Source organism: Meriones unguiculatus, chromosome 3 (assembly GCF_030254825.1).
Source record: "Meriones unguiculatus strain TT.TT164.6M chromosome 3, Bangor_MerUng_6.1, whole genome shotgun sequence".
Classification (NCBI taxonomy): domain Eukaryota; kingdom Metazoa; phylum Chordata; class Mammalia; order Rodentia; family Muridae; genus Meriones; species Meriones unguiculatus.
Window position 1 is genome coordinate 32,129,829 of NC_083351.1, and position 23,496 is coordinate 32,153,324.

At 50.2% G+C, this 23,496-nt stretch overlaps 2 protein-coding genes across 7 annotated transcripts in view; one reads left to right on the forward strand and one right to left on the reverse strand.

Annotated features, from left to right (window-relative positions):
* Positions 1-253: 253 nt before the first annotated feature.
* Tmem53 (transmembrane protein 53) lies at positions 254-18,494 on the reverse strand. 2 transcript variants are annotated; one of them, XM_021633417.2, is made up of 3 exons: positions 18,327-18,494; positions 4,886-5,007; positions 254-946 (listed from the first exon to the last, which is right to left on the reverse strand). In XM_021633417.2, exons 1-3 carry the CDS (start codon positions 18,385-18,387, stop codon positions 296-298), a joined length of 834 nt encoding a protein of 277 aa, XP_021489092.1. In that variant the 5' UTR covers positions 18,388-18,494; the 3' UTR covers positions 254-295. The 2 variants fall into 2 exon arrangements, with proteins under 2 accessions (XP_021489092.1, XP_060235732.1); XM_060379749.1 differs by lacking the exon at positions 18,327-18,494 and adding an exon at positions 4,602-4,627.
* The window catches only part of Armh1 (armadillo like helical domain containing 1), a 41,085-nt gene continuing 35,929 nt past the window's right edge, over positions 18,341-23,496 (forward strand). For 3 of the 5 annotated variants that reach the window (XM_021633380.2, XM_060379748.1, XM_021633382.2), the window contains exon 1: positions 18,537-18,923. The gene's annotated coding sequence lies outside the window, so the exon portion shown is untranslated. Of the gene's footprint in view, positions 18,451-18,536; positions 18,924-23,496 lie in introns of those variants that run through there. The other 2 variants (XM_060379746.1, XM_060379747.1) reach the window with 2 other exon arrangements.

The window sequence follows — 23,496 nt, forward strand, 5'->3', positions numbered from 1 at the left end:
CCCTCAGCCGGCTCCTCAGCCCCACATTTTTTTCAAGGCAACTTTGGGGTTTAGCCTCAAGCCACCTACCCAGCACACACGCACGCACACACACGCACACACACAAACACACACACAGTGTTAACCCTTCACAGCCCCAAACACCAGGATCCTATTGCGCTTGTCCGAGTAAGGCCGCCCACAGACACCTGCCCTGCCACAGCCATCCCAGGACTGAAGGGAGCAGCCACCCCAGCAGATGGACAGATGGAGGTTACAGGGAGGTGTCGGCGTTTATTTCTGGAGCAGGATCTCATCACTGGACACAATTATGCATGAAGTCAACACACAGACTCGTATAGTACGTAGGATAGTCCCGGAGGTGGCTGACATGCGCAGATGACACGAAGTCCACTGAGCGCACCAGGACCTGCTGAGCCAGGCGAGCCTCTACCATCCGTTCCACGTCCCGGGCTGACACCACCTCATCAGCTTTGGAGTACAGGTAGAGCTCGGGCCAGCGGGAGCCTGAGTCCTGCAGCCTGTCGTAGAAATGGGTGTGGAAGAGGGCGGTGAACGGAGCAAACAGGAAGTGAAACAGGACGATCACCAGCGCGAACGCCGCCAGGAGCAACAGGCGCAGCACAGCGGGCCGGTGCTCCAGGATGGTGGCCAGGGCCCTCAGGGCCCCGACCAGGTTGCTGTCGCCGGGACCACTGTCAAAGATGGTGCCCACCACGTGCAGGTGGCGGAAGCGCTGATGGGTCTGGAGGAGCTCCAGCACGTAGCGGTAGAGCATGACGCCCGCGTTGCTGAAGACGTGGAAGAGCAGGGGCTCCCGCTCAATCTCATAGTCAAAGAGGAGCTCGAGCAGCTTCTGGGCGATCACACGAAGGGAGGGGATGCCCAGGGACTCAGAGAAGAAGACCATGTGCCAGGGGGCCGTGTATCGGATCACAATGCAGCCCTGGAGAGACCAGAGGTCAAGGTCAGTCCCGGGGACACGGTGGGGTGGTGGGCACTGGGAGCTCTGACTTACACAGAGACCTGTTGCAGCCAGCTTGCCAGCTGCGGGCACAGGAGCCTCCCAGAAGAGGTTTTGGGTACCCTGCTTCATGCTGTCCCCGCCTCTTCAGCCTGGGACGGGATTTGAAGCCTGGAGCTGAGAGCATGTTCTGGAGACATCCCATTCAACCAGAGTAGCTTCACTCTCATCCCCTTCATGGCTGTCCTCCTTACACAGTTACGCCCCTGACACAAGGAGGCACCCCAAGACCGAGAGACGGCATGCAGGCCCAGCCTTGACCACCAGAGGGCACATCTAAGCCAAATCTGCATGGTAGTCCTTGTCCCCTTCCCTGTTGCAGGGCCCTGAAAACAGTCTACACTGTCTGGATTTTGGGGTCTGACCCTTGATTATGTCTGGTTCCTGGACTTAGGACCACTCCTCACACTCACCTTGAAATTCCAAACTAGAGAGAGGAACGGAGGGAGGAAGAAAGGGAGAAAGAAACAATAAAAGAAATTCAAATACAGAAAATATTGTTCTTAAATCCTAAAATCTAGACCCAAGTTGACTTTCCGCTTCCACACTGCTAACCTTCTGCCTATGTCAAATGCACCTTTAGCCCTCTGGACAGGTCCCCAAATCGGAGCGAGTTACAAAGGCACAGGGCACCACCCTGCTGGGTCTTAATCCCTCTTCCTAATCTGTTCTAGAGACAAAGAGCCTCTCTGTCAGGGGCACCTGAGCTGGGCAGGCTCTGGGGTCACACAGGTCTGGGCTTAATTCCTGGCCACGCCACTTATTAACTGTCTGGACAGAGAGTAATTTAGTTCCTCCTCCTGTCTGTGTCCCCGTCTATTACTGGGACGACACCCACCTCAAAAGGTTATGGTAGAAGTTAAAAAAAAAAAGTATCTCAGGTGACAAAAACAGCATGTGACAAGAAGTAAATCCTTATAGGAATGACCAGGGGAGACGTGTGGGCACAGCTCTCAGATGACCCACAGGCCCAACAGGGAGGCCAGCCAGGGTCATCGGCCGGAGGACCCCTGAGCTTCCAGCCAAAGAGGCACTAAAAACTGACGAGGGTGGCTAAAAGCCATCCACATTTCCAAACGGTCACACCCGAAAAAGGCCTACAAACCCCCAATCCTCTTCCCCCCAGCAGCAGATTACAGACTCTAACCTATGTTCCCTTACATACAGTCTCGTAGTAGCCAGCAGTAAGGACTTTTTAAACCACAAAGGATACAGGGGGTTGAGGGACAAAAGATTTAGCTGCAGTGTGCGAGCCAGGACTGGACTCCGGGTTGGACAGACCAGCTGTGTAAGATGCTTTAGGGACATGTGACTTGGGCATCCCGACACGGACTGTAAACGGCATGCAGTGAAAACTTACTGACATGACAAGGTCTAAAAAAAGCAGGCTGCACCCAGTAATGAACTAGATCATATTTCAACAAAAGATACACAGGAAACCTGCATGGAGACACCGCTTACAGTATGCGAAGAAGCATCCTCTAGATGGGAGGAGAAGGTGGTGGTATTTCTTTCCAAAAAAAAAAGTGGAGTTTTCGATTGGAAAACTTTCTGCACCCTCACCTTCTCTTTGCCAGGGGTAAAAGCAACCCTTCCTCTCGATGCTGTCCCTGTACCTCTGACCTTAGCGCCTCTGTCTTCCCTGAGACCTTCCACCCACTTTCTTCCTCACCTCTTCTGCCCACATAATGGCCTCACCCTGCAAAAGCCAACCTCCCAAGCGCTCTCCCTCTATGCACTAGCATGCCCTCCTGGGTTTTCTTATCCATACGTTCTCCTTTCCCTGCAGAAGGCTCCTCACTAAGTCTGGGTTCCTTGTGGCTTTCCTAAACTCTTTTCACTATTTCCTCGAACACCTAGCGTATCATCACCCTAGAACCTATGAATTCTCTTTAATGTTCCTGTCTCAAAACCGCACCTCTTTACCCAGAAAGTGCCCAGCTTGAACCCTGCCATGACCCTGGGTGCCTCCTTATCCCACTCCTGATCTACTGGTAACCTACCATTCTCCCTCCTACCAGCTCCAGAAGCCATCGGCTGCACCTGCCCCAGGCAGGGCGCTGCTCTGCCCCGGAGTCACCGAAACCCTTGTAATCTCAGGTCTGGCTCCCGGTGCCAGCGCCTCCAATCCTCCCTCCCTTCACTCTGCAGTGTGGGCTTTCTTTTCTTCTTTTTTTTCTTTCTCCCTTTGTCTCTTTCTTTCTTTTTCTCCCTTTGTCTCTTTCTTTCTTTTTCTCCCTTTGTCTCTTTGTTTCTTTCCTTCCTTCCCTTTCTTTCTTCCTTTTTCTTTCTTCCTTTCTTTTTCTTTCTTCTTTTCTTTCTTCTTCTCTTTCTTTCTTTTTTTCTTCTTCTCTTTCTTTCTTTCTTTTCTTTCTTTCTTTCTTTCTTTCTTTCTTTCTTTCTTTCTTTCTGTGTGTGTTTGGTTTTTTTTATTTTTTTGAGACAGGGTTTCTCTGTGTAGCCTAGCTGTCCTGAAACTCAATTTGCAGACCAGGCTGGCTTCAAACTCACAGGTCAATCTGCATCTGCCTCCCCAAGTGCTGGGATTAAAAGTGTGTGCCACCATCATCCAGCAGCAAAGGGCTTTCTTTTTTTTTTTTTTTTTTTTTAATTTTTATTAGTTACATTTTATTAACTCTGTATCCCAGCTGTATCCCACTCCCTCATTCCCTCCCAACCCCACCCTCATCTCCTCCCTGCCCCTTTCCAAGTCCACTGATTGAGGAGGTCCTCCTCCCCTTTCATCTGACCCTGTTTTATCAGGTCTCTTCAGGACTGGCTGCAAAGTCCTCCTCTGTGGCCTAGCAGGACTGCTCCTCCCTTAGGGGGTGGGGAGGTCAAAGAGCCTGCCATTGAGTTCCTGTCAGAAATAGTCCCTGTTCCCCTTACTATGGGAAACCAATTGGTTACTGAGCTACCACAGGCTACATCCGAGCAGAGGCTCTGGGTTATATCCATACATGGTCCTTGGTGGAGTATAGTAACAGGACAGGAGCCTACAGCAGAGGGCCTCTGAAAGACTCTACCTAGCAGTGTATCAAAGCAGATACTAAGACTCATAACCAAACCTTCAGCAGAGTTCAGGGAATCGTATGAAAGAAGGGGGAGTTAGTATGACGTGGAGAGGACAGGAGCTCCAAAAGGACCAAATATATCTGGGCAAAAGGCTTTCTTTCTTAATGCAAGCTTAGCTTCACAATCCCCCTTAGGTCTCTGAGACCCAGGCCCAGGTGCTCTTAACATGTACACTTTGTCTCCTCAACGTGTACACCTGCTGAAGGCTGCTTCCACGTGATCTGGCCAAACATGGAAAAGGGGTTTTTCCACAATGTACTCAGGCCCTCCTAGGGCTCTTGTGAGTTACCACAACCTCTACATCCCAGTTTCAGAGCGGCCTAAGGAGTGTGACTCTTCTCTCAGAGACCCCCTGATTCTAAGAACAGGAGAGGGAAAGAGTCAGTCCTAAACTCATCTGGTCAGAAAGAGAGAAAGTCCTAGAAAACTATACATCAGAGCACCCTGCCCTGGCTCCTGCTATTCAAAGAGGCATTACCCAGGATGTGGGGTCTGGGCTTACCTCAAGATTAGGGAAAACATCCAGGCCTTGGGGGAAGAAGAAACAGGTGAGGAGACTGAAGTAACTGTATGAGGATGCTCAGGCATATATATAATCCTGCCAAAGTCCCGTGAGCCCTCTGTCTTCCCCACAGGCAATCTTTGGTATGGCTCTAGGGCTGCCATATGGGAGGTCAACCTTTGCTCCAGCACAAAGGTGAAGCAAGCAAGCTTAAAGGTCCCCACAAAGCAGCCAGAGCTAGCAGAGGCCCGCACCCAGGGCAAGCGCTTGCCCGCAGTACTCACCCTTTTGTGATAGATGGCGCTATACTTGGCCAGGTTCCTGTCCCTGCATCCACCCCAGCCCAAGAGAATCACAACGGGCTGCGGCTTCCCGGCCTCCTTCCCACCTTCGCTGGGGCTGTTCTCTGAAACACAGATGGGGCTGTCAACACCGGAGGCAGGACGGAGGTTCTGGCCAATCTAGAGCTGCAGGCAGCAAGTCACCAGGTGCTCCAGTTCCCATGTGGCTCCTGCTGGTGTCCTTCCAGCCAACTGCCTGCCTGTCGGTGGGGCTCTGAGGAGGTACCACAGCATCACCGGGCAAACCCACATGAAGACACCGCATTGTAGTAACTCAGATCCCAAGACAATAAAGTGAGTGCCCTTTCCAGACAGTTCACCGTCTGGCCCAGGGAACCATGACCCTAAACCAGACTGGTTTTATTTAAGAAAAAAAATTACAAGGGGCTGGAGAGGTGAGTCGGTGGTTAAGAGCACTGTCTGGTCTTCCAGAGATTCTGAGTTCAAGTCCCAGCAACCACACGGTGGCCCCCAATCATCTATACTGCCCTCTGATGCCCTCTTCTGGTGTGCAGGTGTACATGCAGACTCTCATATACATTAAATAAATATTGTTTTTTTAAAAGAAAAGTACGTTTATTTCTTTCCATGGGAAGGGATGTGGGTGCTGAGGTGTGTCTGCAAGTCAGAGGACAACCCACCAGAGTTGGCTCTCCTGCCATGGGCATCCTAGGGAGTAAACCCAGGTCATCATGGTAGCAAATGCCTTACTCCACTGAGCCACCTCGCCATCCCAGTTTGTCATGGTCTATGGGCTAAAATGATGCCTGTGTGCACGTGGCACGTGCACGCCCCTGTCCGTGTGACGTGTACACACTGTGGAGGCTAGAGGCCGACTCTGGGTGTCTTTCTCAGTCAGTCTCCGCCTTGTTTGTGGAGACTGCCTTTCTGCAACCTTGGAGCCCACTGATTCATCTAGGCTGAGCCAGTGAGCTCCAGAGATCCAGTGTCTGTCTCCCCTCAAGCCCGGGCTTACAGCTGTGTGCCGCCCCACCCAGTGTTGACGGGGTCCTGGGATGTGAACTCAGATCTACAGCAGCCATTTTACCCACCAGCTGCCTCTGCAGTTCCAAAACTGTTTAATCTTCTCTTTTTACATTGCTGGGGATCAAACTGAGGGCCCCACAGAGCCCTAGCAATGAGAGACCTCATGCCCAGGCTTTTTCTCCTCCTCTTCCTCCTCCTTTTCTTCCTTTGCTCCTTCTCTCTCTCTCTCTCTCTCTCTCTCTCTCTCTCTCAAACATGAAACAGGGTCTTACTATAGCCCTGGCTGGCCCAGAGCTCACTCTGTAGACCAGGCTGGCCTCAAAGTGATAGGAATCCATGTGCCCCTGCCTCCTGGGTGCTGATATTAAAAGTATGCACCACCACGCTCAGTCCCCACACTTTTTCGTTTTAAAATAGAAAAAAATCAGATTGGGTGTGGTGACACACACCTATAATTGAGTACTCAGAAAGCTGAGGCAGGAGGGCTGAATATGAGCGAGCAGCCTGGTTTACACAGTAAAACCACAATTAAAAAAAAAAATCATAATTAGCCGGGTGCAGAGGCACACGCCTGTAATCCCAGCACTCAGGGAGGCAGTGGCAGGCTGAGACCAGCCTGGTCTACAAAGCAAGTCTAGGACAGCCAAGGTTACACAAAGAAATCCTTTCTCAAAAAAAAAAAAAAAAAATCATATGAAGTTTAAATCTCTGTGTATATAGCTGGTCATGGTGGTATATGCCTTTAATCCCAGCACGCAGAAGACAAAAGGAATGGGTCTTTGGGAGTTTGAGGCTAGCCTAGTCTACATAGTAAGTTCCAGGACAGCCAGAGCTACGTAGAGACCCTATCTATGAATAAGTAAATAGCTGTGAATTTGCTGTTTTGTTTTGTTGCTGTTTCTGAGACAGGGTTTCTCTGTGTGGCCTTGGCTGTCCTGGAACTCACTCTGTAGACCAGGCTGGCCCTGAACTCAGATCTGTCTGCTTCTGCCTGAGCCACCACAGCCAGATTATCCGTAAACTCACAAAAAGTTTCATTTGGTGTCTGGAACTGTAGATCAGTGGCAAACACACTGCCTGCCACAAATAAAGCTGTGGGTTCCACCTGCAGCTCATGAGCATGCATGCAAGGGCGCATACACACACACACACACACACACACACACACACACGGGTCTGAGAACGCAGTTCATTCAGCAGAGTGCTGGCTTAGGCTTTGTAAAAACTCTGGGTTCAGTCCCCAGCACTGTACACCCAGCATGGCAGTACATGCCCGATATCTCAGCTCTTGGGAAGTGAGTCAGAAATGATCAGAGTTCAAGGTCATCTTTGCCTACACAGTGAGGTTGAGACTAGTCTTTGTGACATAAGACCCTGCAAGTAAATAAATAAATAAGCGAGTTACACTGGAACATAACCATTCTCACCCAATTTGCCTGTGGTCTGCGGTTACACCCAGATGAAAACAGCACAGATGAGTGGCCACAAGAGAGATTGATGGCTCACAAAACCTAAAATATTACCGTCTCTTTACAGAAAAAGTTTGCTAGCCTCTGATCTAATCCATGAATAGACAGATGGAGGGGGAAATGCTTAAGAGGAAAACTGGAAGGGCTTAGGGTGTAGCTCAGCTGACAGAGTGCTTCCTGGCCTAACAAGCTCCCGGACCTGGGTTAGGGCCCAGGACCACACCTATAACCCTAGCTCTCCAGAGAGGGAGGCAGGAGGACCAGAAGTTCAAGGTTGTCCTCAGCTACAAAGTAAAGTCAAGGTTCAAGGCCAGCCTGGGGTACATGAGACACGGCCCCCCCAAAAAAAATAATAATAAAAGAACTTAAGCAGGGGCAGGAGGCTGACTGACTCTGGCCACCTCTTCCCTGTGCTGTCAAGAAGAGTGCAGCTTGTATTTGTGGGAATTTAACCCCTGTAACACCATGAGGCAGGTGTGTTGTATGACCCACGCCTCTGGGGTCAGCTCTGTTCATAGCCCCATTCATGCCTCCTTCAGTGATGTACTCAGAAGGCCAAGCCAGCTGCCTGCTCCGTGCCGTCTGAAGAGGCCTTCCTAAAACCACGCCCACCTGCCTCGTTTCCCCTGCAAGGTGGGCGACACCCCCTCCTTGGGGCATTTGCACAAGGACTGTAGCCAGACAGCCAGCCTCTAAAAGGGGCCAGCGTGTGCCCTTCCAAGGACCAAGCCACTTGGCTATGCTCAGCCGACACCTGAAATTTATGGATTCTGGTGGTGACCTGGCAACAGTAAATTTCAAGGCTAGTTAAGAAGATGGTAAACATAAATCACTAACCTTTGGACAAAGGGAAGACAACAATTTCCTGTGGAAATTAATGTGATTGAAAAGTTCAATGTTCCTGCTCTCCAGTAGCGGCGACTCTGGCCTTCGGAGATTAACCGCCCGCACCCGAAGGGCTCTGGGCCAGATGGGAACAGAGGCTGCCAGACCCTCGGCCCTTCTGCACCTGCCATCCCGTCCAGGCTCTAATAACTCAGCCAGCTCCAGTCTTATCCCTGCGCCGCCTCCATCTTCTGCCTGGCAGCACCTAAACTCTGTGGGTGGACCAGCCCGATCTTCTCCGCCACCAAGCTCAGGCAGATGCAGGCTTCTGGGTTAACCAACAGCTCCCTATCCCCACCAGATGAATCTCTGAGGTCGGGGCACTGGGTTTCATATCCACCGGTGCCGGCCGGACAAGGCCAGACCCTCCCGGGCACAGAGAGGGCGTTTCTAAACAGGTCTGAGCAGGTTCTGCGGGGCTTCGGAAAGGTCCTCCCAACTCTGCGATCTCTAACTCTGCTCGGCTCTGGGGTGGGTATCTGTTAGCTTTCTCAGCAGGATGATCCTCAAGATAGCCATCTCTATGACATCACCGGCGCCCCGGACATCCTGCCTGTTCCCAGACTCCCCGCCTGCCCCTCTTACAGAGGAAGAAGCAGTCTCTCTGCTCTCCAGCTCCTGTACCCAACATGCTCCTGACGGGGACGGGTGAGGGCGCCCACTGCCTCTCTGTAGTAACATTGGCTACTGCTTCTCTGTAATCCTGGGAATGGAATCCAGCGCCCTGTGCACATCAGGCAAGCATTTTACCACTAACTCACCTGTGGCTGTCCCTTTGGAGTCTACCCCTGAAAATTCTACAAGGTTTTGTTTTGTTTTGTTTTTTTAATTTTTAATTTTGAAATATGATTTGGAAAATGACAGTGACCAAAAAAGGTCTGACAGAGGAAGTCATGTTCCATACGGTGGCCTCAAAGGTCCAGCGGGGGCACGCAGGCTGGACAGAGGGTATGGCAGGGCAGAGTTGTAACAGGCCATCTGGGCCACGGTAGGCAGTCCTCAACGGGCCGAAAGCAGCCAAGAATGGGGCTGGGATATGATTCCACGGAGTTGGGGTTTTATTCTAAGAGTGAATGGGAGGAGCTTAGGAAGAGATGACAGAGGGAGGGTGGGATTGGGAGGGGAAAAGGGACGGGGCTATGGCTGGGATACAAAGTGAATAAACTATAATATAAAAAAAAAATTTAATTGAAAAAAGAGCGAATGGAAAGTCTGGAATGGGAAGTGGCGTGATTCATTCTGTTACTGATCACTCTACACAACCGTTTATTTCATGTCTGTCTCTCTCCCCTTAACCAGCAGGTTCGGCAATGCAGGAAGTGACATCTACCCTGTGGACAGCACAGGCCCAGTGGACAGCACTGGCTGGCCTGGACTGGAACTCAGCAGTTCCATGATTATCACACCCCCACTCCAGTCATCAAACAGTGAGGACAGCACCACGCTCTCCTCACATTGCACTGACAGCATCTGTTGGACAAGCCAGGCCACTACTCCAAGGCCAGAGGTAGTGAAGGCCTGAATGAGGACGGGGGAAAACAAAAATGCGAGGAGAGGGCTGGACGAAGATGAAGTCACGGGGAGCGGTAGCACACACCTCTGATCCTAGTACACAGGAGGTTGTGAGTTCTAGGGCAGCCTGGTCTACACAGCAAGAGAAGAGAAAGCAGGGCACGGTAACTCTGAAACGTGATGTTTCAGTAGGTCACGAATCTCAATATAAGAATTAAAACGAGGGGCTGAAAAGATGGCTCAGCAGTTAAGAGCACTGTCTGCTCTTCAAGAGGCCCCAGTTTTGGACCAGCCAGAGCTCCATAGGGAGACCCTGTCTCAAATAAAAGAATTAAAACTGGAGAGATGGCTGCTCTTGCAGAGGACTTGGGTTCAAGTCCCAGCACCCACATGGCAGCTCACAACCACCTGTCTCTCCAGTCCCAGGGGATCCAGTGCTCTTTTCTGACCTCTGTGGGCGCCAGGCACACAAGTGGCGCACAGACAAACATGTAGGCAACACACCAACACACATAAAATCAAGTATGTTTGTTAGAAAGGAGCACATCTTCATGACTTTAACTAAGCAGTAATTCTGGGCCATGACACCAAAAGCACAGAGAACAAACAAAAAAGATAAGCTAGAATTTCAACTTTTGTACTTTTCTTAAATGTGTCTGTGTGTTTTCCCCTGCATGTATGTATGTGCGTGTGTGTGCCTGGTACTTAGGGGCCAGAAGGTGTTGATGGAAGCCCTGGAACTAGAATTTCAGGTGACCATGGGCCTCCAGGTGGGTAGTAGACATAAAATTCAAGAGCAACAAGTGTTTTTAACATCTAGACCATCTCTCCTGGTCCAACTTTTACACTTCAAAGGGCACTTTCCAAAAAGGAAGAAAGGAAGGAAGGGAGGGAGGGAGGGAGAAAGGAAAGGAGGGAGGGAGGGAGGGAGGGAGGGAGAAAGGGAGGGAGGGAGGGAGGGAGGGAGGGAGGGAGGGAGAAAGGAAGGGAGGGAGGGAGGGAGGGAGGGAGAAAGGAAAGGAGGGAGGGAGGGAGGGAGGGAGGGAGGGAGGGAGGGAGGGAGGGAGAAAGGAAGGGAGGGAGGGAGGGAGGGAGGGAGGGAGGGAGGGAGGGAGAAAGGAAGGGAGGGAGGGAGGGAGGGAGGGAGGGAGGGAGAAAGGAAAGGAGGGAGGGAGGGAGGGAGGGAGGGAGAAAGGAAGGGAGGGAGGGAGGGAGGGAGGGAGGGAGAAAGGAAGGGAGGGAGGGAGGGAGAAAGGAAGGGAGGGAGGGAGGGAGGGAGGGAGGGAGGGAGGGAAGAAGGAAGGAAGGAAGGGAGGGAGGGAGGGAGGAAGAGAGGGAGGGAGGAAGGAAGGAAGGAAGGAAGGAAGGGAGGGAGGGAGGGAGGGAGGGAGGAAGGAAGGAAAAAAGGGAGGAAGGGAGGAAGGAAGGAAGGAAGGAAAAAAGGAAGAAAGAAAGGAAGGAAGGAAGGAAGGACCCATAGAATGCAAACCACACCTCTGATATGGCACTTATACTCAGAACATATTTAAAACTTTTACAATCTAAAAACCAAAACAAATAACCCAATTGTGTGTGTGTGTGTGTGTGGGTGGGTGGGTGGGTGGGTGGGTGTGGGTGGGTGGGTGTAGGTGTGGGTGTGGGTGTGGGGTGGGGGTGGGGGTGGGTGGGTGAGGGTGGGGTGGGTGGGGGTGTGTGCACATGCTCAAGGTGGGAGGGAGCAGAGAAAGAGAAAAGAAAGTTTTGTATAGATGAGTGATTACTGTACATTTATGTGTGGTACGCACAGGGTATGGGCATCCGTACATGTATATGGAAGCCAGAGGAGGACATCAAAAAGTCCTTCTCTGTCACTCTCCACTGTATTCCCTTGAGGTCGGGCCTCTCACTGCGCTGGGAGCAGAGCCGGCAGCCAGATCCTCCTGTCTCCGCCACTCCCCCAGTCTGGGTGCTGACATCATGCTCAGTCATTAAGCTTGCATGGCAGGAGCGCTCACCCACTGGCGACGAGTACGTGAAAAGACATTTAGCTTCACAGTCAGTAAAGACGTGAGAGTTGAAACTACAATGAAACCACTTCTTGCTTATGAGAAGAGCTACAACTCAAAATTCAGAGGGTCACCCACCCTGACAGAGAAACCAAAGGCTTCTCACACCCCGTAGGAAGGGAAGATTGTGCCACTACTCTGGACAGCAGCGTGGTGGTTCCGCACAGAACTGAAACTCTCTAACCCCAGCAGTTTCCAGGTAGAAGCAGGAGCCCTGTGAGTTCGAGCACAACACGGGCTGCCAAGCAGCGTTTGAGTCATCCTGGCACACACAGCAATTCTGTGCCGGCTACTTTTAGGTCAACTTGACCCAAGCTAGAGCCATCTGTCAGACCGGAACCTCAACTGAGACGATGCCTTCATAATTGCCAGCTGTAGGGCATCTCCTCGATTAACGATCAATGGGGGAGGGCCCAGCCACTGTGGGTGGTGCAAACCCTGGACGGGTGGTCCTGGGTTCGATAAGAAAGCAGGCTGAGCAAGCCAGTAAGCAGCGCCCCTCCATGGCCTCTGCATCAGCTCCTGCCTCCAAGATCCTGCCCTGTTTGAGTTACTGCCTGGCTTCCCTCAGTGATGAACAGTGCTGTGGCAGCGTAAGCCAAATAAACCCGTTCCCCCCCAAATTGCTTTGGACATATTGTTTCATCCCAGTAACAGTCACCCTAACAAGACAGACTATCGCAAAAAAACAAAAACTAATCACCGAGTTACTTGTGGCCCATTATTCACTCCTAAAATCTGCTCCTAGGAACTGAAAACAAGGGTCCACAAGAAACTTGGATTTCAGTTTTCACAGTCATATTATTTACACTGTGTGAAAAGTGGACATCAATACAATGGAATGCTATTCGGTCCCAAGAAATAAAGTACTGCCCGTCCTGTGGGATAGATAAGCCTTAAAACCACCCTGCTAAGTGAAAGGAGCTAGGCCCAAAAGGTCATGTAATTCCATTTATATTAAACAGCCAGAAAAGGCAAAGCAATAGAGACAGAAGGCAGATACGTGGTTGTCAACAGCTAGACGGAAAGGGGCAAAGAGCGACCACTAGTGAATCCACGATTTCTTTTTCAGAGTGAAAATTTCCAGAATTGGATCCTGTTGATGTTTTCTTAATTAAGTGAACATGCTAAAAAAATGAATTGTACATTTTCTTAAAAAATAAATTTTATGATATGTGAATTACATCTCAATATACTTTTCAAAAATAGTAATGGAGAAAGCAAGCTGCAAAATGCTATCACAGAATGATACCCTTTAAACATACAATGACCATTTTATCCATGGTAAAACCATCCACTATTAATGGTAAATCTCTGAAATTAATGGCCTTGAACTTGCTGCATAGCTGAGGACTTGAACTCCTGGTCCTCTTGTCCCTCATTCCTAAGTGAGGGATTACAGCGTGCACCACCACAGCTGACTTAAAGGTATTTTTCCCATTACTTTTTGACTCATTTTCTAAGACAAATATGGAGCGTGGGTGCAGCTTGGGGCTAGAACTTGCCTATCCTATGTAAGAGCCTGGGATAATGCAAAAACAACAACAAAAAGATTTCAAAGCAGAGTACCAATTGTGCATGGAAAGCTATGACCTACTTCAAAGCTACAACGGGGAAGGTGGTTCTAACAAAGCATGCAAGCCAGTGCGGTCAAGGATACCCAGAAGCCCTTGGGAACGAACAAGCATTTTTTTTTCTACCCTGACACTTCTTGGGCAGGCTACACAATAACTCAATCTTCCAGGCTGCCTGTCATCTGTCAAGGAATAACAGGACTTTGGAAACACAAGAATTACAAACATGCCTGCTGTACAAGTTTTTAATGGGAAGCTGGAATCAAAACATAAGGAGCCTATGTGTTTTCAAAATGCAAGCAAGAAAATCATTCCCCATTTCCCTTACTCCCCAGAAATCCTTCCTAGGGTCTCACTGCTCCTATATTTAACCCAAACTATTTTATATTTAGATTTTGAAATAACATAGTAGAACTGCATTCCCTCTAAGAATCCGCCCTGTACAGAACCATGTTGGTCCACATCTCTTAACTCTGTGACTACGAAACAGACCTAGGGCAAAGTCTTTTCATTCCCAGCTTCTCTATCTGTGAAATGGGACTAATCGGAAAAGAATTCAGCAAGATCATGGCTATGAGAGGCTCAGCAGTGTACCCGGTAACTGAAACGATTATTACCTCGCTTCACGCCCACGGTAGAAAAAGTAGAAAGCGAATGTCAAATAAACGGGATTCATACTCTTTGTTGCCTGCTTTCTTCCGTTCAGCAATATATCGTGACCATCTCTCCCTGTCAGTTTATATATTTTTATATCATTATTTCCAGTGGCTACAGAGCAGCTGTAGAATGTTTTCATAATTTATGGTGACCAATCTTCTATTATTGGACATGATGTTGTTCCCAGTTTGAGGCTATAATAAAAATACTTTGACAAACACCCTTGGTTTGTGTACAGCCCCCGCTGGGGCATTGCATTCCCACAGTCCTTCCTCACACCAGCCGAAATCTTCACATGCACAAGTTCTGGGGCCAAGTAGTACCTGGAGCATCCTCCATACACCCATCCCTCATCTGTTTAACCTGACCTACGGTGCCCCTCCTCCCAGGGTGACAGTGAAGACAAAAAACACAGTGAGAGGAGGTCCCAGAGGGCTGGCATGTGGCCAGGGCACAGCACCTCAGCAGCGGAAGAAGACAAGTGTGAAGGGCACACTGCGTCCAGACTTCAAATGCAAGGCCCCAGACAGAAAGCAGCATGGACCAGGCCCTTGGGAAAAGGTTCTTTTGTTTTGCTTTGGGTGGATTTGTTTTGTTTTTTTTGAGACAGGGTTTCTCTGGGTAGCCTAGGCTGTCCTGGAACTCACTTTGTGGACCAGGCTGACCTCAAGTTCTTAAGAGACCCGCCGTGCTGGGATGAAAGGCGTGTGCCACCATTGCCCAGCTGAGAAGAGGTTTTAATTGGCTTGTAAATGGATGAAAGAGGAGGCATGAGAGTTCGAAAGTAAATAAAATTTGTGCTTCAACAACACACTGAAATTGGAACAATTACAGAGATCAGCGAGGCCCCATGCACAACGATGACAGGAAATACATGAAGCGTTCAGTGGTTTTTGTTTGTTTGTTTTGTTTGGATTTTTTGGTGTTCTTAGACAGGGTTTCTCTGTGTAGCCTCTGTAGGCTATTCTGGAACTCTCTCTGTAGACCAGGCTGGCCTCCAACTCAGAGATCCACCTGCCTCTGTCTCCTGAGTGCTGGGATCAAAGGTGTGCGCCATCATATCTGGCTATTTCTGTTTGGTTGGTTGGTTTTTGTTTTGTTTTTTGAGACAGGGTTTCTCTGTGTAACCCTGGCTATCTTGGACTCGTCTTGAGACCAGGCTGGTCTCAAACTCACAGAGATCCACCTGCCTCTGCCTCCCAAGGGCTGGGATTAAAGATGGGTGCCACCACTGCCCAGCTGTTCAGTGGTTTTTTAAAATAAATGAACAGAACACTCTGGAAGAAAGTGGCAGCTGGGGCAGCCTTTGTGGGCCTCCAGGTGAGAAAAGGGACAAGGATAAACTACCCAGAGCTTGCCCTGGCCTGCCTTAGGCTCCTGCTCCCTGCAGCCACTCCCCTCTTAGCTCTCCTCCAGTGCCTTTGCTTTGGCACTTTCTGCTGTTCACCATGGACCTGTCAGCCCTCTGGAAGATCCACTCCCTCAACACAGGTTCCTCACGATGGTGGGTTGGCTCCCTGGTGTCAGCAAAAGCTTCCTGAGCTTAAGGAGAGGGATGGCTGCAGTGGCAGACAAAAGAGAAACCCCTCAAGGCACCCGTGGTGACTGCTTTGAGGCCCTCTGGGAAAGAGTGAAAGCCCTGTCTTGAAACTGTCTATGACTTTTGCAGGGTGGCATGGTGTTGAAAGACAGTCTACCCAGCCTGTCCCACAAAGCTCAGAGCTCTCGATGACTCCAGTCCACCGACCCACAGTTGGCACTGGCTGCTGACCTCCTGTCAACTCACTGCAGTGCTTGGTTCTGTGACTTTGATTTCCTATTGGGGGGGGAGGCAATTCCCCAAACAAAGTATGGCTGACCATCCTGCACACTTCCTTACTAAACAGTAACCACAAAGGAAGGGCGATCACCGCCCCTGCCTCCTGATGACAGTCATTCTGGGCAGCAAGGCCAGCCTAGCTGCCTAGGAGCCCTCTGCAGAGGGGAAGCCAGAGGTTTCCGAGACCACAGTCCACGGGCTTACAGTTAGGGTTAGGGAAATATTCCGTGACCTCTGGCTTACCTCGGGGGCATGCGCCTTAAGAGGGAAGCAGAGCCTTGGAGGTACTTCCTCCAGGAGGAAAAATTCAAGGAAGCAGGAAGGCTGTGCCTCAGAGAGGAAGAGGGCTTCCGCGCAATTGTGAAACCACCTGCTTCCACATTCCCTTCCTCCAGAAAACCACAGCTTTCTTCAGGGCACTGTACAACTAACCCGTGGCAGGGACACAGCAAATGCTGAACTGAGCAGGAAGAACACGGAGGCCAATGCGGTTCGAGAACAGGAAGCGCTTTCTAACAAATACCCAGAAGTCTAAAACCCAGAAGTCTGGGAGAAAGCATCCTGCCAGCAACCATGTCCTCCCCAGGGTCTCTCAGATACCTTCCAGTTCTGAGCCGAAGCCTCCTAAAGCAACAACAGGAAACGCAAGGGAGGAGACCCATGTACAGAGTAGCCACTCAGTTCTGGGCACACACATCCAGCATCTACCCTGTTGACCTTCACAGTCTTAGAGGGCTGTTATTATTTCTATCTGATACAGGAGAAATACGCAGCTCAGAAAGATTTAATAACCTGCTAAAGCCAGGAGCAGCAATGGACACCTTTAATCCCAGCACTCGGGAGGCAGAGGCAGGCAGATCTCGGTGAGTAGGAGGCCAGCCTGGTCTACAGAGTGAATTCCAGGACAGCCAGGACTACACAGAGAGACCCTATTTCAACAATAAAATAATAATAATAATTATTATTATTATTATTATTATCACCTGCCAAAGCCAGTTCCAATGGCACATGCCTAAAATGCTAGCTACTGGGAAAGATTAAAACAGTATTTTCAATCTCAAGCTTATTTGGGCTGTACAGTAAGTTCAAGGCCATTCTAGACAAGAGAGACAGTCATAAAAGGAGGGCTGAACAGGTAAAAGCACTCACTCACTACGGTGCGCATGCACACACAAATAAATACATAATAATTTTAATGAGGGCCAAGTATGATGGCATAGTGGTAAAGTACTTGCCTTGGCATGCATGAGGCCCTGGGTTCAATCCCCCAGTCCTGTCAAAATGAATATTTCTCTCTCCACCTGGGTAGAGAGAATCCCTACACCCCTGGCCATGCAGAAGAGAGTAAGTATCCTTTGCAGCTTACGGCTCTACGAGGATAGCAAAAGCAGCTGACTTCACCTCACACCAGTGTCAAAACTCTTCAAAAGTCCTTTCACATCCCTAAGCCTAATGGTCCAGCTCCAGGGAGAAACAGACTGGCAGCCATTAGTGCTTTGGGAGATGAGAGGCTGCTGCCCCCTCCTAGAGTCCAAGCAAGGAACACACAGTGGGACAGAAGGGCCTGGCAAGGCCTTTGGAATAAACAACCCCCAGCTAAGCTTTGGGATGAGCTGAACAAGTGAAGGACAGCGGGCTGGAAACAGTCTTCCAAACAGACCAAAGAGCAGAAGCAGAGGCTGACCTCGACCCCAAGCCTCCTCTGCCACGGTTTCCAACAGGAACAACTTTCCATTCTCTGGTCCGACATCTTATACAGCTTTCCAAGCTACCAATCTTACGAAGCCTCCCCCACATGTATTTTAATGATATGGCTGTCGGGAGTTAAACAGCGTTCATTCAAAATGCCAACAACTAAACTCAATTCCATCAGGACCCATGCCAAGTCCTTTGCACAAATAATCTCTGCAATTGTGCAACCGGCAACTTTTCCTCATGTTTACTGAGGGAAAACTAAAATTCGGAGTTGAAAGTTTACCCAAGGTCATCCAATTACCAAAGGGAAGAGGTAGGATTTCAACGTACTTCAACCCCGCCTAACAAATGGTTCTGTTAACTACTCCCCAGAAGAAAGGAGAAGGCGAGGACGGGGATTGCTGAGTCCCTGGGGCTTTTCTGAGGACCAGAGGCTCCGGCCTAGCCACCCTTGCAGATGAGGGGCAAGAAGTGGGAAGCTCCATCCAAAACAAAAGAATGAGAGTGAGCCTCGCGGGGCCTCCAGGGGCCCAGAGAACCCAGCGTGGAACAACAGAAAGCTGCTCAATGGCCTGCGGGGCGGGGCGCGGGGGCGGGGCGCGGGGGCGGGGCTCTCCGCGACCCGCACGCTCCATCCAGCGCTGCGGGACCCCGGAGGGGGCGGGCCGCGGGAGGGCGGGGCCGCGGGGCGGGCGGGCGGGGCGTCGCTTCCTGGGCCACCTCCCCAACCCGTCTCCATACTCTGGCTCCAGCAGGGCTGATCCGGGATCTCGATGCTGTAGTCCAGCTCGGCCGAGGCCATGGTGAAGGTGCGGGCCGTCAGCACCGGCCATCCGCCGGAACTCCAGCAGGTTTCACCTCGCCGGTGCGGGAGGCCGCCGGGCCACGCCCCCTCCCCGCCCACGTCCGCGCTGCCCAATCCCCGAGCCGCTCTCTGTGACCTCCCTGCCTAGCAACCGCCGAGTCTCTCCGGGCCTCCCGCCGCCCTCGCTAGCCCGGCCCTAGCAACCACGCCCCGCCCCTCCTGTCTTTGGGCCCCAGCAATTGGCTGACTCTCTCGATCCGGATCGAGTATTGGTCCGCGGGGCAGCGCTCTTGGCGCGTCCCCATCCTCCCGGGAAGGGAAGAGTGGGTGGGAGAGGCCGGGGATTGTGGGTCTGCTGGTCCCTGGTCGGAGACTTGGACTTAGCGCTTCTAACTCCGTCTGCGTCCATCACCAGCCGCAGGTCCCAAGCTGGAGGCGGAAAAAACCAACCGAACAGTGTAAGGCGGCCCGTGCCAACCTGTCCTTCCACCCGTGGGGTTGAGACCGGCTGCCTGGCTGGGAGGGGTCTTCAGGTAATCACTCCAGAAATGCCCTTTCGAGGGTGAGTCCAAATAGTTCAGACGACTATGGGTAATCTTGCATTTAGTAAATATTTAGTGAGCCGGGCAAACTGGTGCTCACGCTTAACCCCAGTACTCGGAAGGCAGAGGCAGGTGGACGTCCGTGAGTTCCAGGCCAGTTTCAGAGCGAGTTTCAGAGATATATAGTGAGACCCTATCTCGAAATACAAAAACAAAAAGGCCTTGAAGGTTCCTCTCACCAGGATCCTTAGCCTAACGCAAAAGAAACACCGGAAGGACAGGCCCGCGGCAGCATTTGATTCCAAGCCCATGCTGGAATTTATGGATAGATGATGCTGATGGTGATATGTTTTCCTGTGTGTCTTACACCTGGGAGATTTACCGTGAGGACAGCAGGGAGTTTGTTCTAGGACTTTAAGCAGGGTGAGGACTGGGCAGATCCTGGATAGAGGATTGGGAGATGAGAGACCAGTTAAATTTTTTTGAGTGGCCTGGCAGTGACAGGGCACACCCTTAATCCCAGTACTCAGGGAAGAGAGGCAGGCAGATCTCTGTGGGTTTGAGGCCAGCCTGGTCTACAGGGAGAATTCCAGGATATCCAGGATCCAGGGCTACACAGAGAAACCCTATCTTGAGAAACAAAACAAAGTTGAGAGATGGGGAAAGCTTATGTATGATGCCTAGGAGATGGAAGCCAAGGAGGGAAGTGTTGAGGGCTGATGGTTAGTAAGGCAAATAAAATCTCAAAGATGACCCTGGGTTCACAAACAAGGAAGTTTTTAGTAACCTTTGTAAGTTCCGTTTTCAGTGAGCTTCAGTGGCTTGAGATATGAGCAGCACGGTGGTACACCCCTGTAATCCCAGCATCGGAGAGGTAGGGCCAGGGGGCTCAGGGCTTCGAGGACATCCTCAACTCCAAAACAGGTTCCAGACTAGCCTGAGCTACACAAGACTTGACTTAAAAAGGGGGGGGGGAGTAGATGGAATACTTTCAAGACACTTTGACAGTTATTGACAGCTGCTAGGAGGTATAAGCTTTTGTTCAGATGAGAGATCCAGCAAAGAGATAAAAATAAAATAAAATTACAGGGGAAAGAAGGTGAGTGAAAGAGCTTGCCCACTCCCCCCAAAAAAGTGGAAAATCTCACTTTAAACAGTTAGGGAGCCTCTGGGAGATGGCTCAGCCAGTACCGTGTTTCCTGAACAAGCCTGAGGAGCCAGCTTAGACCTCCAGGACCCACATAAAAGCTGGGCAGGGGCGGTGGCACACATCTATAACCCCAGAGCTGGGGAGGCAGATGCAGGCAGAGACTGGTCAGTCTAGCCGTATCAGCAAACTCCAGGCTCAGCGGTAAGCGATGGTGAGATGATGGCTCAGTGGATCAGACTTGCTGAGCAAGTCTGGTGGCCTGTGCCCCATCCCCGAACCCACACAAAGGAGGAAGGAGAGCACCAATTCCACACTGTTATCCTCTGACCCTCTACACTTGTACTGTTACACACACGCACATGATCAGCCACACAGTAGCAACAAATATTATTGTTTCAAAAGAATGAAAAGGTGGAGAGAGGTAAAGACAGTCGGTGTGGTGGATCTAGATTCAGAACTCGCAGCCACGCCAACGCACCACGTCTGCACACCACCGCGCTCCCCACTCTGTGGATAACGGACAAACTGTCTGAAACTGTACGCACACCCCAATTAAATGGTTTATAACAGTTACCACGTCATGTTATCTCCTCACAGCAGTAGAACACCGACTAAGACAGCCGTTGTTACCAGGGAGCAGCGTTATCACTGGGTTATAAGCACGCTGCTTATTGGTAGAATGTGGACTTCGGGGCTTCAGATTAGGAAAGCCGCCGAACACTTTAAGCAGGCTTAATGGACCATACTAGTAGGAGCATGGAAGACAGTCGTGCTGAGATCATGGCAGCCCAGCTCGAGACGTTTCAGAAGGGAAGAATATTAAAGACCATCTTTGTGATATTTTGGCAAAAAAAAAAAAAAAAATTTAGCTGCTTTCTGCCCATGTCCAAGACAAAAAAAATCTGCCTAAGGCTAGACTGAAAAGTTTTGGATTAATGATGTTGGCAGAGGAGATTTCAAGCCAGCCTACTGTGCTGGGCATAGTGGCGCACACCTGTAATCCCAGCACTCGGGGAGGTAGAGGCAGACAAGTCTCTGTGAGTTTGAGGCCAGCCTGGCCTACAAAGTGAGTCCAGGACAGCCAAGGCTGCACTGAGAAACCCTGTCTCAAAACAACAACAACAAAACAATCAAGGCAGCCCTACTCAGACTGTGTCACATGGTTATTAGTGGCTGCTCCTACACAGATCTATAATGAAAAGGAGCGAACTGAACAAGGAAAAATACAAAATGCACAACTTAAAAAGGAAAGGAGCACCGGGGGAGTGTAGCAGAGCTAATTCCAGTACTCAAGAAGATTAAAAGGTGAAAGAAAAACCAGATGCTAAGTGGAATAAAAGGGACCGGTGACTTCAGGGCAAGACCCCACCCAGCTAAGCTTCCAACTTGTAAAAAAAAGAGTTACAGTGAAGCTTAAGCAGTGAAGGAACCCATCAAAAACACAAAGCTGATTGAAATGTATTTGAACAAAGGGGCCATGCCCCAGCCCCAGCAGCAGAACTTAGCAGCTTCAGGAACCTGTTTCTGGCTTTAGAATCCAGGATACAAGAAAATGGCTGTGGACTTGGGGCTCTGGCAGAAAAAAAAAGGCCACAGAGGTCAGACATGTATCACGTGAAACTGTGAAAGTGAAGCCTGGATTTTGTTGGAGACCCTGAGATGTTGGAGATGCCAGAGCCGAGGAAACCTGCCAAGGAGAGCTGCTAAGAGGGAGCGGAAGCAGCCAGAGAGAGAGAAGTGTGCTGCAGTCAACAAAGCTGGAAGGAGCTGGCCAGCTGAAGAGTGTTTTGACATCGGACGTGGTGCAGAGTTTGGAGTTTGCCCAGCTGGTTTTTGGTCCTGCCTTGGGCCAATATTTCCTCACTATGCTCCCTTTTGTCCCTTTTGGAATGGTTAAGGTATATTCTGTGCCACTGTGTGTTGGAAGTATGTGATCTGCCTTTTCATTTTGATTTTACAGGGACTGCAGTTAAGAATTTCAGGAAAGACTTTGGACTTTTAAACAGTGGTGAGGCTGTTATAGACTACGGGACCTTTTGAAGTTGGACTGAATGCATTTGTGCATTATGATATACGGCTACAAGCCTATGGGCGCCAGGGAGTGGAATGTGGTGCCTTGAATAAGAATGGCCCCATGGGCCCATAGACTTCAGTGTTTGGTTACCAGGGAGTGGCATTGTTCTGTTGTTGTTGGGTTTTTTGTTTGGTTTTGGCGTTTTTTTGAGACAGGGTTTCTTTGTACAGCCCTGGTTTTCCTGGACCGGAGTCCAGGCTGACCTTGAACTCACAGAGATCTACCTCCTCTGCCTCCAGAGTGCGAATATTAAAAGCTTGTGCCACCACTGGCTGGTGTATTTGAAAGAAGGAATGGAGGAAATGTGTCACTGTGGGTGGGCTTTGAGGTTACAGAAGCTGATACCCAGCCCATAGCTTTTTCTTCCTGCTGCCTGTGGATCCAGAAGTAGAACTCTCAGCTTCTTCTGCAGCACCGAATCTGCCTGCATCCCACCAAGCTAAAGCTTTGAAACTATAAATAAGCCCCAATGAAATGTTTTTCTTTCTAAGAGTTGCATAGTCACGGTGTCTCTTCAGAGCGACAGAACAGTGACCAAGACACCCAGCATCGACCTGTGACTTCCATATGCATGCACACATTGTGTGAGCTTGCACGGGCGCGCACACGTGCGCACGCGCACACGCACACACACACACACACAGAGGAAGGGACATTTGAAACACGACAAAAAGAAAGCATACATTTTGAGATTAGGACATTGGTAATTGGTAATGGGAAACTGAGGGGATTCTTGTTAATGGTGTATTAGAGAGGGTTCTCAAGGAACAGAGCTGATAGAATGAACATATACGGAATTTATTAGTTTTATTAGGTTTATTACAAGCTGTGGTACAGCTAGTCCAACAATGGCTGTCAATCAATGGAAGGTCCATGAGTCCAGTAGTTAAGTTTTGGGGGCTGACTGTCTCAGCTGGTCTTCAGTAAATGCTAGCATTCCAAAGGAGCGGGCACTAATGTTAGTGACTCAAGAGAGAGGGCAAGCTGGGCGCTGTAGCACACACCTGTAATCCCAGCACTCGGGGAGGCAGAGGCAGGCAGATCTCTGTGAGTTCGAGGCCAGCCTGGTCTACAAAGCAGGACAGCCAAGGCTACACAGAGAAACCCTGTCTGGGGAAAAAAAAAAAGAGTGAGGACAAGTTTCAGGATAGTAAGGGTTACACAGAAAAACTGTCTGGAAAAACAAAACAAAATCCCAATAATAGGGTAGGTCCTGCTACTTTAAATAACTCATGAAAAATCCGTCAAAGGTGTATCCAGCTGCTAGGGTTTTAGTTCCTTCCAGATGTAGCTGACAGTGAGACACAGCCATCCCAAGTGGCTTACTCTGTCTGTGAAAT